The sequence below is a fragment of the Solanum tuberosum genome, unplaced genomic scaffold, assembly GCF_000226075.1.
Source record: "Solanum tuberosum cultivar DM 1-3 516 R44 unplaced genomic scaffold, SolTub_3.0 scf00016, whole genome shotgun sequence".
Classification (NCBI taxonomy): domain Eukaryota; kingdom Viridiplantae; phylum Streptophyta; class Magnoliopsida; order Solanales; family Solanaceae; genus Solanum; species Solanum tuberosum.
Window position 1 is genome coordinate 2,864,794 of NW_006238942.1, and position 16,015 is coordinate 2,880,808.

Genomic DNA, 16,015 nt, shown 5'->3' on the forward strand with positions numbered 1-16,015 from the left:
ATATCCATATTCCACCCATCAGTGTTCATAACCTGATTAACTTCTGCAAAATCATCAGTAATTGTATGATTTAGTGGTAATACATACTGCAATATTCCAGTTGAGTCCAATTATCATGCCACAGACTAGCATGACCCCTTCTTGGCTCCCACTATATTTCCTGGTCAATATTATCTCTTTCTTGTAGCATCAACTTTCAAACTTGAGATCCCCCTTTCCATTCTACAGTTTGTGGACCATGCCTCTTGCAATATTTATTCCATAAGAAATTGGACCACAATGTGTTTTTAGTTCTGAAACTCCACCAAAGTTTAGCAAACAATGCTTTAGACAAATCAAATAAGGATCTAAAGCCAAGACCTCCTTCTTCTTTAGGTACACAAATATCATTCCAGGAGATCCAATGTTTTGCCCTTCCTTCTTCTTTGAAATTCCATAGAAACTTAGCAAAGATTTTATGAATGTCATATATGATGCATTTAGGAGGATCCATAACAGATAATAAGTATATGGGCATACTTTGCAACACATGTTTGATAAGGACTGCCTTACCCCCAAAGGAAAGCATTTTGCCTTTCCAAACCTGAAGTTTATTTTGGATCTTCTTAAGTAATTCTGTGAAATCAACTTTCCTTTTCTTAGCATGCCCAATGGGACATCCAAGATACATTAAAGGAAATTTACCTCGTAGAAAACCTGTAGTGTCTTCCACCACCTTTACTGATGTATTTGCCGCCTTGTGAGACATGTAGAAGAAACTCTTCTCCTTGTTGATTTTTTGTCCAGATTGTGCTTCATAATCCTGCAACACCTTCATAATTAACTCCAAAGACTTCTTCTCTGCAAATGAGAAAATAATGGTATCATCTGCATATGCCAGATGATTTAAGTTGTCACTCCATTTAGGCATACCAAAACATCTAAACTCACTATAATTAAACAGTTGGTTCAGTGCTTTAGTCAACACCTCAGCAGTTAGTATAAATAGAGCAGGTGATAAAGGATCACCCTGCTTTACACCTCTTGTGGAATGAAAAAATCCTTGAGCTTGTCCATTAATGAGAATGGAATACCAGTTATTAGCCATAATTCTCCATATCATATCAATTACTGTATTATCAAAGCCCATATGAGTTAAAACTCTAGCCAAAAATTTCCAATTCGCCCTATTATATGCTTTGGCCATGTCTAGTTTGATAACAACATTATCAGGTTTCCCCCTCTTTCCAATATCAGTTATAATTTCCTGTGCCAGCAAAATATTCTCAGCAATATTCCTTCCTTTTATGAAACCAGATTGATTTTGTGAAATTAATCTAGGAAGAAGACTTTCCATTCTATCATGTATAATTCTGGAAATCACTTTGTTGATGAAATTACTTAAACTAATTGGTCTAAGGTCTGAAAAGGTTTGAATAAACTCCCTTTTTGGAATTAAGACCAAATTAGTATGAGTAATTGATTTAGGAAGAGTTTGACCTTGGAAATAGGCTTGTACAATATTAACAATATCAGCCCCCACAATTGGCCAGCAAGATTGATAAAAGATACCAGTAAATCCATCAAGTCCACAAGCACTGTCTCCGTTAAGCTTAAAGACAACAGATTTGATTTCTTCTTCTTCAGGCATGGTTTTAATAAGATAGTTATCTTCTAGTGTGACCTGTGCTTCAATGTGTTGTAACATACTATAATCTTCAATACACTCAGTCCCAGTGAATTGATCAGTGTAAAATTTCAAGGCTTCCCTAGTGATCTCATCATCTCTCTCAGCCCAGGTACCATCAGATTTGAGAATTCTCTTCAATGTTAATCTCTTTCTCTTTCCTTTAACCAGACAATGAAATAATCTGGTATTCTTATCTCCTTCAGTGCTCCATTGAATGCTAGCCTTTTGCCTCCAAAATTCCTCTTCATAATGCAAATAAAGCTTATGTTCTGCTTGAGCTTGTTGAAGTACCATTCTGTTATTGGCACTAGGATCAGCTTCAAACAACTCTTCTTTCAGTCTAACTATTTTTTCTCTAATCTGCAATTGTTTAAAGATGTCCCCAAATTTAGCCCTACTCCACTTAGCCAGGGCTAATTTGGTTTTTTTCTGTCTCATCTTCCATTATACAAACACATTTTCAGATATATCAGCCTCCCAGGTTTGTCTAACCACCTCCGTAAAATCATCACTTTCAGTCCAAAATTTTTAAAACCTAAATGGTTTGCTGAAATTTGGGACAGGACCTCCAGTAGTCAGTAGGAGAGGGGCATGATCTGATCCAGTCCTAGCCAAATGCATAACCTCCATATTACCAACCATATCCTGCATAACCTGGTTTGCAACCACCCTATCAAGTCTTTTGAAAATACAATCCTCATCTGCTCTACCATTCCACCATGTGAAAGGGCTACCAGAGAAGTGTAGATCATTTAATTCACATGAATTGATACATAAAGAAAAGTCTTCATATTCATGTAGATATACAGGAAGTCCACCAATTTTCTCATCTTCCCCCATAACAACATTGAAGTCTCCTCCAACCATCCAAGGTAATGAGTGATTATCACATATTGCATAAATATCTTCCCACAACCTCAGTCTCTCAACTGCTGTACATTTAGCATATACCAAAGTGACCAAGATCTGAATAACATTATGAAATGATAGGTGTAAAGTTAATTGTTGTTCAGAAGCTGAAATTACTCCCACATGAATCCCCTCCTGAATAAATACCCACATTTGACCATTGGAGTTGTAATTGACATATTGCATGCCCAACCTTCTTTTGTATTTCCGAATATGCCTAGTGTCTTGAAAAGGTTCCATCAAGGCAATTAGGAAGAATTTGTGGTGTCTATGTAACATTTGAACTCTATGAAATGCATTTTGAGTTCTCACCGACCTTATATTCCAAAATAAAGCTTTTTGAGTCATTGAGAAACACTCTTTTCACTCCTTTTGGCCTGTATCCTTGTCGACTTTGTCTCATTAACCTTTTTGCCTTTTCTTTTGTTTCCTCTGGTCATCATCTGAGGAGATAAGTCAGCTTCTTTATAAATATTGTTCTCCAACTGCACACTTTCTTCTTCTTCACCATCTTCAATATTTATTTCATTACTATCTTCCCTGGATATGTTCTCCTGATTAGATGTCTGCATCTTCTCCTGTAGGACCTGATGTGTAACTAAGGCATGTAAAGCTTCATTAGGTGCAGATCTTCTCTTGCCCATTGTGATAGCCTGCACATTATCTGGACCCATTGTTGCTTGCAGGTTGCTGCTCAACTCATTTCATTCACCCACACCTATATGAAGATTATTTGCAGAAGGAAATCCCCCCTCACTTGGAACCATTGTTTGGAGGGGCTCAAGATATGTAGCATCTCCCCAATCCTCATGTTGATGATAAGCCACTATTTCCTTCCCATGTGTATTCCTCCGTGTGTTCTCATCAATTATATGCACCTCTTCTATTATCTTTCCCCTTTCATTAATTTGGTCATTTTTTTCATGTGTAGCAGATATATCTCCTTGCTGGTGGACAACCTCCGCAACTTCGACTATGATTTTTGCATTTTTTAATGAATATGTATTCCCATTATTATCATTGTTACCATCTTTGCTACAAATTCCATGTTGCATCATCTGTGCTGCTATAGTATTACTTGCATGTTGTTCATCATTCCTCTCCTGCTGTGTAGTGAAAGCCCTGTTGATCCAATCCTTAGTGGATTCATTGCCTAGTTGTTGATCAGCTGCTTTACTTATCTCAGGAACAAAACTTACTTCCTCCGTTTGCTGCTCATTCATCTCCTGGTGACTTCCGTCTGCCTCATTGGCTGCTAAGATTGCAAATGCATTCCCCTTGTCAGCTTTGCCAGGAGTACTAGCCTTCTCACTAATGCCAACACCTTTTTCCATTGTAAACATTTTATTTGTAGGATTCCAATATCTTCTTATTGTTCTTCGTCTTCCTTGTTGATCATTCTTCCTTTTCTCATCCCCTCTTACTTTCTCCTGATCATCCTGTGATGCTTCATCACCTTTTGGCTGCCCCGTTCCTCCTCCATTTTCAGTCCTCAATTCTGGGTGTAAATGTTTACAGTCCTCTTCCACATGCCCTTGAACCTTACAATGTGTACAATATTTAGGCAAAAAGTCATATTGAATTTTCACTTGTTCTATTCTTGAGACCTTCGTATCTTCATTCATAATATCCATTTCAATAAACCTTGGGAACTCTGACATAAGATCGACTTGCACTTTGACTCGGGCACAACTTGGTCTCGTTTTGTTTATTGTAGCCATATCTAATTGTAATGGCTTTCCAACTGTTGTTGCCAGTGAGAATATGGATTCCTTCACAAAGTAGGTGGGTTTGAGATCTGGGAATGATATCCAGGCCAGCGCCTGTGTTGTTTCTTCTGTAGCCTGAAATTTTTCATCATAAATAAGGGGCCTCATGGAATATGAATATCCTTCCTAAGCCAATATGTAGTGTATGTTTTTAGACATTACACCGATGAAATCTTCTTGTTGATCAAGTCTGATGAGGACATGTCTATTGCATAATAGACCTATCTTACATTCTCATTTAGTGTTGCATTGTTTCGGGATAAGCATCCTAAGTTCCTCTAGTTCCGGCCAACCATATGAAAATTTACCAACTATTGCATATTGGAGATTCTCAATAATGTTCATCCTCTTAACTTCCTTCTCTGTCCACATCACTCGAGGAATTCCATTCTTATAGGTGATTGTCTTCATAGGAATTGGTTCAACCTTCTTCGTCGAATAGGTGATCTGATTTCTAAGGGCATTGGCATAATTCACCTGTAATTTATCATTGTTGTCGTTAGGCAAACCAATACTATTAGGCTCGATATTAAGGTTCGCACTATTAGTTTTTATCGGTAAGGGTGGGAATGCAGCTTCTTGTAGTATTGAGGACTGCCAACCCCAAGACTAGGCTGACCAGTGGCCATAGTGGTGAGATTAGGTCAAAAAGTCTGCTTGAAATTAAAATGTTTTCTTTTGTAATTCAAAAATTACACGTTTCTCTAGATCATCATATATAGTATAGTTGTAATCCCATGTAGTTTTGGAGGTTTGCTTGGAAAAAATTGTCTATATACTATACATATTTGGGAAAATTGTATATAATAGCAAACTATTAATTTAAATTAAATGCTATAAATATAGTTTGATTTAAATGTACCCCATAGCAAACTATTGTTATTTCACCTCTCTCCTGGTGAATCTCGCTCGCCACTTTCGTTCTCTCCCTCGCCTCTCCCGCTTTTATACAAACGCAAATATGTAAAATGCGTTTGTGTTTGTATAAAGTGAGAGAGGCGGGGGAGTGAGCGAGATCTGGGAGAGTGGCGAGTGAGATCTGGGAGAGGGGGAGAGGGGGGAATGAAAAAAATGTATATATACAATTTTCTCTCGCTTTATACAAACACAAATGTATACATTGTGTTTGTGTTTGTATAAAGCGAGAGAAAATTGTATATATACATTTATTTCATTCCCCTCTCTCCCCCTCTCCCAGATCTCACTCGCCACTCTCCCAGATCTCGCTCGCTCACTCGTCTCTCTCACTTTATACAAACACAAATGTATACATTGTGTTTGTGTTTGTATAAAGCGAGAGAAAATTGTATATACAAATACAAATGCATATATTTTCGTCCTATACACTTATGATTATACAAATACGATCTTCCCCTGCCAAGTTTTCTTTTGTCTTTCTCTCTTTCTCGCTTTATACAAACACAGATTATACAATTGATCTTTTGTATATGTATACCAAAGCAGATTATACAACTGCTTTCTTTTGTATATTATAGCGAAATTATACAACTGCTTTCTTTTGTATATGTATAGCGAAATATACATATTAATAGTCATAGCAAACATAAAATATGGAGCGCAATTATGCAAATTATAGCTATAGCATACAAATAAGATTTTTGTGTTTACTATATGTGAAAGTTGCTCTACATATTTTATGGTCCAAGCCCAAACTCAAGAGGATAAAAATTGAAGCCCAACGAAGTTGATTTTGCATGTCTAAGTAGAGGCCTAAAGAGAGTTCTAAAAGAGAAACTTTTCAAATAAAAAACATATCTCAAATAGCACGAGACTGAAATCCTACTTTTATGAAAACAATAAATAGAAAAAACCTTAAATAAAAAACTTTAAATTTGAACTAAGAAACATTTAAATTAGAAAACTTCTAAACTGAAAAAATAAGTAAAATGAATGTCAAACTTCTTCCCGAACAAATAAGGAAAGAAGTGCCAAAAGAAAATTCTTTGACTTCTTGGGCACCAAAATCTCATGTGTAATGCTCCGTCGATGTGCCTGCTTCAGCGTGTTTCGGGAAAAAAAATAGAATCTATTTCCTTTGTTCTACTTTAATTTAATTAGTTTAAGAAAATTTTAAAAAAATTATTTCTTTTTTTCTACTTTAATTTAATTAGTATATAATTTTTTCAAAATTATGAAATCCGTTTTAGCTATGACTTTTAGTTTTAAATTTAAGACCGGAGACGTATTTGCTTCAGCGTGTTTCGGAAAAAACATTTAAGAATTTTTTTCCTTTGCTCTACTTTAATTTAATTAGTGCATAATTCTTTCGAAATTATGGAATCCGTTTTGGCTATGACTTTTAGTTTTAAATTCAAGACTCCACGCCAACATGTCTACTTTAGCGTGTTTCGGAAAAACTTTTTTAAAAAATTATTTCTTTTGTTCTACTTTAATTTAATTAGTGTATACTTTTTTCAAAATTATGAAATCTGGTTTAGCTAAGACTTTTAGTTTTGAATTCATATTCTTTAGTTATAGTTTTATTATTTTGAATGTCGGTAATATTTATTTATATCTTGTAACTACTTTGTGTAAAAAAATCGACGATCCGTGACAAAAAATACTTAAATCATGGAGATCTTAATGGACCTCTTCACATTAAATTTGCGTAGACAAAAAGTAATTAACAACTTAAATATTTAAAAATCATATTAGAATTCAATCAACTTTCTAAATTTTATCTATATCACATAAATTAAAATAAATTAATACTAAGATATTGGGACCGTGCTGACACGGGCACCTCTGTCTAGTTACAATAAGAAAAAGGGAAAATTGTATATAATAGCAAACTATTAATTCAAATTAAATGCTATAAATATAGTTTAATTTAATTGTACCTCATAGCAAACTGTTGTTATTTCACCTCTCTCCTGGTGAATCTCGCTCGCCACTCTCGTTCTATCCCTCGCCTCTCTCGTTTTTTATACAAACGCAAGTGTATAAAGTGTGTTTGTGTTTGTATAAAGCGAGATAAAATTGTATATATACATATATTTTCGTTCCCCTCTCTCCCCTCTCCCAGATCTCGCTCGCCACTCTCCCAGATCTCGCTCGCTCACTCACCTCTCTCACTTTATACAATTGATCTTTTTGTATATGTATACCAAAGCAGATTATACAACTGTTTTTTTTTGTATATGTATAGCGAATTATACATATATATGTTTGCTATGGAGCGCAATTATGCAAACTTTGCTATAGCATACAAATATGAATTTTGTGTTTGCTATATGTGAAAGTTTAAATCAGTTTCTTGAACTCTCTTTGGGCCTCCATTTCGACATGCAAAATCAATTCCTTTTGGGCCTCAATCGCCTCCTCTTGGGTTTGGGCCTTGGACCATGAATATGTGTAACATTTATCTTATTTTTGGCTCTTTTTCCACAATTAACTTCTTGATTTTTTTAAGGGAAAATTTTCAAAACAATAATATTTTAGCATCTAATAGGATTCCTTGTCAACACTTTCAATATTTACTTAAAATGTCAATATTTTGGTTTGTTATAATGCTGTCTATATTTATTTAATTTGAAAGAATTCAAACTTTTAATAACAGAACAGAGAAAATATTTCCCTTAGTTTTTTATCCTTAGTTGTTTGAACTTTTTTAAATATAATTTTATCTGAAATGTATTCTGATGAGCTTCTTTAAATATTATTTTGTGTATTTGGATGAACTTCTTTAAATATAATTTTATGTATTCGGATGAACTTCTTTTTACAAACTGAGCACGATAAATACTCATTTCAATTGAAAAGTTAGACCATACAATTCAAAACTTGATTGTATACCATTAGGACGAATGCAAATTCAAATCTAAATACAAACTAGCTGGTATACAAAGTGATATTGAAAATACAAAATGAGTCAAATAAAATACAAAATTCTATTTTACTAATGCAATTAGTATGAATACCTATATAATGAATACGTAAATAAACTGTATTTTGGTTATTCAGAATAGAAAATGAATATAAAATCAAATCTAAATACAAACTATCTGGTATACAAAGTGATATTGAAAATACAAAATGAGCAAAATAAAATACAAATTTTGTTTTATTGATGCAATTAGGAAGGATACCTATATAACATAAATAAACTGTATTTTGGTTATTTAGAATTGAGAATGAATACGAAATCAAATACAAATACAAAACTTGATGGTATACAATTAGGACGAATACGAAATCAAATCTAAATACAAACTATTTGGTATACAAAGTGATATTTTAAATACAAAATAAGTAAAATAAAATAAAAAGTTTGTTTTACATATGCAATTAGGATGATTACCTAAATAATGAATACGTAAATAAATTGTATTTTAATTATTTAGAATTGAGAATGAATGGGCAATTAAGCACTTCGATACAACAATTGATTTAGCAAGTTCCATTGATTCAATAAAAGTCTTTTCGGAACCATCCATAGAGCGGCAGCGGAGATCTGGAACCTGACAGGGAAACTGCTCGAGCCCAATAGGCAGAGAAGTTGTGGAGTAGGTCTGACTCCTGATCAGACGTAAGAGAGAGCTAATCGGTTATTGTACCCCAATTTGCACGAAGAATAGCCAAATGTTGAAATCGTACAAGTAGAAGAAATTTCTTAACAAGTATAAGAGATAACAATGGTGGAAACAGTAGAGAGAGTGGAGAGATTTGGAGTAAAAACCTAGAGAGAAAATATTAGAATGTGAGGTCTTTTTTTAAAACTTTTAACGATAGTACAGTAGAAGAAATTTCTTAAACAAGTATAAGAGTTAACAATGGTGGAAACAGTAGAGAGAGAGTGGAGAGATTTGGGGTAAAAACCTAGAGAGAATATTAGAATGTGGGGTCTTTTTTTTCTAACTTTTAACCGGTAGTAGAGTCAAACTAGGTAACTGATTTAAGAAATAAAAGGATAGTAAATTAATTATATTATGATACATTATATTTGCTAAAATAATGACATAATGACATTTTCAATAATTATTTTATAATATAGATGTTTTAGCTAATTATATTAGGAATTTTGACTACTTTACTAATTTTCCCTTTTTTTAATTGAAATTCATCAACTTTAATAAAGGTATGCCACCATGTATGTTATCAAATTACGCATGTCTTTAATCATGCTAATGCATGCATTGAAGCCTCTTGTATTACTAATATCATGTATTTTCATGCATTAGTTTCATCAAATAGTTATACATATTTTTTAATGCACTCTATCAAACGTCTGTTATCTAGAAAATAATAATTAAAAGAATGGATAAGAAATTTTAACGGGGACATTCACTTTACTTGTATGGTGCACAAGAAAATGTGTTGTAGGTAATATATATATAAAACGTGTGACTCTATTTAGTATCAAAAAATAATATTCTTTTTCATCCATTATTTGTGCTCACATGGCCTTTTCTTACCCCATTGGCTCTAGACTCTATTTAGTATCTAAAAATTATTATTTTTTCATTCATTATTTGTGCTCACACGGCCTTTTCTTACCCCCATTTAGGTTCCGGACTCCGTTTTAGTATCTAAAAATTATTTATATTATAGCGCTCTTTAATATCCTTATTAAAACATTGTTTGATATTTTTAATCATGATAAGAGGGGTTGCTTAGAATTTAGATGATAAACATCCTCTACCACTTAGAAAGTAACAGTGATTTGGGGAAAACAAAGAAGTAATAAATGTTTTCTTTAATTTATTGGAGTAAGTACCTTCTAGAATGTGGCTCCTCTCCATTACTCATTCTCTTCCCTTCCCCGAGTTCTTACTTAGATGGGAGCCACAAGTCATAATTAAAAATTAAAGATTGAAATTAATTATCTAAATCAAGGTCCTAACAATAATTAGAAAAACAATCAATTTGTATATTTACTTCTTAAAAAAAAAAGGTCAATCTCATAATTCTAGCAAAAATATCTCATTCATAAATTTAGAAAGAAAAAAAACCGTATAGGGAGACATCAATAACAACATACGAGTGTAATATCTTAAGTAGGTATGAAGAGGATTGTGTGTATGCCACTTTCCACCCTACCTTGTCAAAGTTTAGAGACTATTTCCGATAAACCATTGGCTCAAGACATAAAGGGAGAATGAAACGAAAAGTATCTAAAGAATAGTCCACATTTTTTTTTCTTTTGGGCCAAAAAAAATAAATAAAGGGTGAGAATCATTTACAGCAAAAGCCTATACAGGAAGATGACAAGTACATCCATGAGCAGAAAATAATTAATAGACAATCACTTGAAGATGCAATAGTGTGGTATGTTTTTGAAACATCATGCTTTCTTTTATGCCTTGAAAATTTTGGCATCAAGAAATTCTAATGTAGTAGTTATACAAGTAGCTAGCTAGTATGTGGCACCAAGATCAAACCATGTATGTCATTCCTACTTGGATAATATTCATGTGAGGAACGCGCATTGTTGCAGCACCTCCTCTACAATTCTTCCTCATGAATGCATAGAAGTAATTTATGCTTAATTTCTTGATGAACCAAGAGTTTTTCTTTGCCCTCACGTCCCCGTGTCCAAGCAAGTATGTAAATCCAGATTCTGTGGCTTCTCGGAGAGCAGAGAGCTCATATTCCAGACTAGGATCTTCATCAACTGGCATAACACTGGCTGGTAACGTCAGGGATGCTTCTGATGTTGATGCTCCTGAAGTTTCCATTCTTTGATCACGCATTAATGGAATCTTAAGCTCGTCCATCCCATCACCATCACCATCTTGTATTTCAGACTCATCCCTTGACCTCACAGAAATGCTATCAAGGTCTGGTTGATTCAGGTTGATTTCCAAAGCAACATCCAGGGCCTCCTTTCTTAGAAACTTCTCAAGGCTATCTACCAAAAGTTGCTCAAATGCATGATGATCCTCTTTTCTGACATCTTTATAGCCATATCTAGCTACACAACGGAACATATGATAGTCCTTCGGACCAACCCTTCGAAACAAGAACCTTTCTTCCTGAGGGACAACAGGTACTGGCACATATTTGATGCAGACAAAGACTATCACAGAGTGAATAGCTGGAAGATCTAATAGAAACTGAGCAAAAATAGAGGGAATGCCTTGAACCAGCTCATTGTATAGTAAACCAATCCCTGGTACCCTTACCGTCCCAAGAGAAGAGCCAAGCTCATGCATGAAATCCATTGAAATCTTCTGCTTGACCTCACTCTGGTACTTCAAGACACTCCCATAGTTCCAAATATACATCACACAGAGGAACCAAGAGGCAAAAACTAGCGGAAGCCAACCACCCTCGAAGATCTTGGATAGAACAGCAGACATATAAATAAGCTCTATAGTTCCAAATATAAGTGGAAACAAGATAGCCAGAAACAAATTTGTTTGCCATATCAGTAGCATTACGACTGTAACCAAAGTCGTGCTAACCATCATGACACCAACTTCAGCTATGCCTGCAATAGAGAAGGATAACTTCATAGTGAATATGCTCAAGTGGGGATATCTAGTAATGATTGGAACTCATTTCCATACTCAATAACTTGAATGAATAATTCAATAGAAAAATGAAACAGCACTCAAATGCCAAGGAGCAAGCACCCCTAGAACCTTTCTCTTTTCTTTCTTTCATCTCTCTTTTCTTCTCCGGAAATGTTTGTTATAATATATTGGTATAGCTAGAGCTGCTTGAGGAAGCGAATGTGGAAGAAGGAATGCAATTGAAAGGGAGGAAAAACGACGCTGATTCAAGCAAGTACTCCTATCAGTTTTATTTTGTATGATACTGTTTGACTATAAACAGAGTCAAGAAAGAAAGAAGGAATTTGACACATAGATATATACCAAAACTGCCCTTAGTATTTTGTGGTCTTCAACATGTCATGCCACTTCTTAGGAGAGCATCACGTTAAGGGAAAAATGGAATATTAAGATTAAAGAGTTTCCCAATATAGTATATATCAATCTTTCTAAAATGGACAAAAAAGGGAAAGAGTTCCATATAGAATGGAAAGAAAGGATGGAGCATTATTAACTAAATACTGAAAAATCTTTTGTTCGTTTGAAGAAAATCCACAAAGTTGCTTAAATGAGGTACCAACCATAGGCATTAGATATGTCTGTCGTGCTCTGAAAGGCAGCAACCACAAGCATGCACATTATCATCAAAAACCAATTAATGACAGGAATGTAAATTTGACCCATGTGCCTCTTTGAGGTGTGAATAATCTTCAATCTTGGGAAGCATCCAAGAGCCATAGCTTGCTTAACACATGAAAATGAAGCAGATATCATGGCCTGGCTGGCAATTATAGCAGCTACTGTTGCTAACCCAAAAACTGGCCAAAAGAGACCATCTGTTGTTGAAAAAAACTTCTAGTGTCAAAGAAGTACTCAAAAATCAAAACCGTTGAACATTTGAATCTCGAGAAAAAGGAAGCAGCAAACAGAATATTTAGAAGCTTCCTCTTAGCACTAATACCTGGCACAGAATCATAAAATATTCTCTCAGATGAATTTGGGAATTTCATTAGATAAGCAGCTTGGCCGAAGTAGGCCAAAAAAAGGCAGGGGAACACTACGCTTGTGAAAGCAATCTGCAGCAGTCAACTTAAATCAGAATGGAAACAAATGCTGCAGTCATCATAATTAAGGTAGCTAGCTGAAACTTCAAGTGAGGGCACAATAAAGAAAAATACCTGTATTGACTTCACAGAGAAATGACCTAAATCAGCAAACATTGCTTCCGCTCCTGCAACCATTCATTAAATAACATATCAACTTACCAACAACAGCTACTACTACCATACTTCAATCCCAAACTAGTTTGGCTCGTCTACAGAATACTTCTACCTGTTCCACTCTATTCAGGCCCATTTTATTCCAATACTTGATAATTTTTCTTTAAAGAAAATGTGTTCTATAAAACTAAATGGAAGCATTTGCTAGAGCATCCAGGAGAAAAGAATGTTCATTGCTTTTGAAAATTGTTCCAATCCTTGTTTCTTATGAATCAGACAATGCATGCTTGCACCTTTTAGAAGACAAGGAATTCTTAGGCACCAACGAAAACTTTGCAAATGTCTCGATCATCATACTTCCCGTAAGTCCGTTACACACAGAATAAGACAAGAAAAGAAGGCAGCTCCATATAGGTGTATATAAAGTGAAAACTCGGATATCTTCATGCACTAAACTAATTTAGGAACTTTAGACCATACCAAAGGAGAAAAGAATTTATTATACCTGTGATGCATAAAACACAGCCACCAAGAGCTGACCATCCATTGATTGAGTTCTTCTTGAAGAACAGATATATATAAGCTGGATTTAAAGCCCTTAAGACAGTTACATCATGCTTCAGAAGATTATAAACTCCTATAGCCCCTAGACTGAAGAACCATAAAGCCAGGGCAGGTGCAAATGTAAATCCCACTTTGCTTGACCCATATCGCTGTATACTGAACAATACGCCAAGGATGATAATTGAAGTGAAAACAAGAGCATCTGCAAGCAACATTAATAGGGTATTACAAATATTACTACCATGCTACATCTCGTCATGATTGTTGGATATTAAAATGTTCGTGCAAAGAATTTGCACTGAGAACTTCAACGCATTTCATTGGAGAATATTTAAAATGAAGGCCTGTAATCCTACATATACTGAAGTGGCAAATTTTGCCGTTCCACTAAGATTAAAGGTGGTGATTTTCCATATTGCATGAGACCTTAGTTTCACCGCAGTAGATTAATAGCTAGAAGAGCTATTTAAAACGACTGAAATTTTTCTATTGTTGTCTTGGATAGCACTGGAATATTCTTTTACGTCGTGTAGTTTCCCTGAATCAAGCCAGGCATCATAATTCTGTCTACCAGTTTTCTATATTGTCCCTTTTGTTCCATGTTGAGATAGAACCTTAATTTATTACTCATTTTTACGTAGATTTGGCACCCTATTTATCACTCATTGTTATGTAGTTTCGGCACCGTAAAACTGATAGCTAGAAAAGGCATGCTATTTGTAACCAATTTAGCATTTCCAATATAGCACAAATTTTGCAGTTTAATTCTCAGAAGTAGCTAGTAGCAGCAATTACAAGAAGAAAAGAAAACTCACTTGTGCCAAATCCCGGGACCCTACCTTGCAGCCCACTTACAGCAGACATAACTGCAAGAAATGAGGATCATTAAGAGACTGGATTGGTAACAAAGAGCACTGTCAAATTAGAGAACTAATTATGGTGCCAGACAACTAAAAAGCATAGTCAGAATCCTATTTTAGGGGATCTGGGTCACACAACAAGGCAACAAGCTTATGAGGAACTAGAAAGAGCAAATGATGAATAATTGCAGAACCCATAATTCTAGTCTTCTAGAAGACTTCTGCTCAAGTAAGATGGAATTTCGAGGCTATTATCATATTAGCTAGCTCTAGGTTGTTCCTTTCTATTGACTGTTTTTTACTGAGGACCTCAATATTTCACATCATCCACTAGTCCACTTCAATATGTATACAGAAATTTAGGGAATCAGAATCAAAATTGTCCATCATATGCCAGTGATTGAGTGGACCACAAGTACAGTTAAAATCAGTCTTTTGTTGATATTCTCCTTCACCTTTGAGCTAAATGAAAACCCCCTTTTCCAAATTAACTTGGTCATCAAGTTATTATGGCAACATTGTTCCCCACAAGAACATCAAGTCAAACATACATTTTACCCCTGAATTTTACAACTGCCCAGTAATATTTCTTAAATAGATGGCATAATTTCATTTCTCCCTGCCTATTCTTCCACTCTGCCCCTGTTAGGTATATACTATTAACCCCCAACAAAAAATAGTGATAAGCATTTGTAATGAAAACGCAGAAGATCAAAACTGGTCATTAAAATGTTCACTCAAGCTTGGTTTTTGGCCACTTACTGAGAATTTTAGCAAAGTTACTTCTGAACCTTTCAAGGACAACCAAAAATGTAAAGAAAAAAAAAAGAATACCTGATATTGCTGGGGTCAAGATACCATCACCTATGATCATTGATGTTCCCATCAGAACCAATAGCAAGACAAGGGTTTTTAGAGAAGATTTACGTTCCAAGACTTCCTTTATATTTAAAGCCCTTTGCAGTTCTGGAGTAGGTAACTTGAGCTTAAAACTTGAGATGTGTTCATCAGCTGGCTGTCGATTGGGAAGAAGGTTGACATTTGCATACCTGCAGATCAATGAATACAGTGCAAATGTTCCTCCTGACATCAAAATTATTTCAGTTGTTAAGGAAACCATCATTTCCCAGATGATAAGCACATGAAAAGTCATAAACGGAAGACCCTTGTAGGAATAAATGATATACCTTCTCCACTGTCATTAGCCTTGAGCACTATAAATACATATTTCATTAGTGGAATGAGAGCAATTGTGTATAACACAATGGACAATGCCCCCAAGACATCAACTTCTGATGTGATGGGCACCTTGCTGAAAACGCCTGAGAAAACATATAAAGGGCTTGTGCCCATGTCACCATATACCACACCAAGCGTTTGAAATGCTAGAGCAAGTGTACTCAAAAGAGAAGCCTCCTGATTTTTTGAAGAGACATAAATGAGTAAAGGAAGACGTAGACCCCTTGTAGAAACTCTCCCCCCCCCCCCCCCCCCACCAAAAAAAAAA

The 16,015-nt window shown here is 35.0% G+C and overlaps 1 protein-coding gene across 1 annotated transcript in view; it reads right to left on the bottom strand.

Annotated features, from left to right (window-relative positions):
* Nucleotides 1–10,579: 10,579 nt before the first annotated feature.
* The window catches only part of LOC102586097 (putative potassium transporter 12), a 7,740-nt gene continuing 2,304 nt past the window's right edge, over nucleotides 10,580–16,015 (bottom strand). The window contains exons 2-9 of the mRNA XM_006340052.2: nucleotides 15,696–15,924; nucleotides 15,343–15,591; nucleotides 14,464–14,514; nucleotides 13,590–13,850; nucleotides 13,043–13,095; nucleotides 12,826–12,940; nucleotides 12,446–12,700; nucleotides 10,580–11,800 (exon numbers count right to left, since the gene is read on the bottom strand). Coding sequence (XP_006340114.1) covers nucleotides 10,743–11,800; nucleotides 12,446–12,700; nucleotides 12,826–12,940; nucleotides 13,043–13,095; nucleotides 13,590–13,850; nucleotides 14,464–14,514; nucleotides 15,343–15,591; nucleotides 15,696–15,924 — 2,271 coding nt within the window. The 3' untranslated portion in view covers nucleotides 10,580–10,742. The remainder of the gene's footprint in view (nucleotides 11,801–12,445; nucleotides 12,701–12,825; nucleotides 12,941–13,042; nucleotides 13,096–13,589; nucleotides 13,851–14,463; nucleotides 14,515–15,342; nucleotides 15,592–15,695; nucleotides 15,925–16,015) is intronic.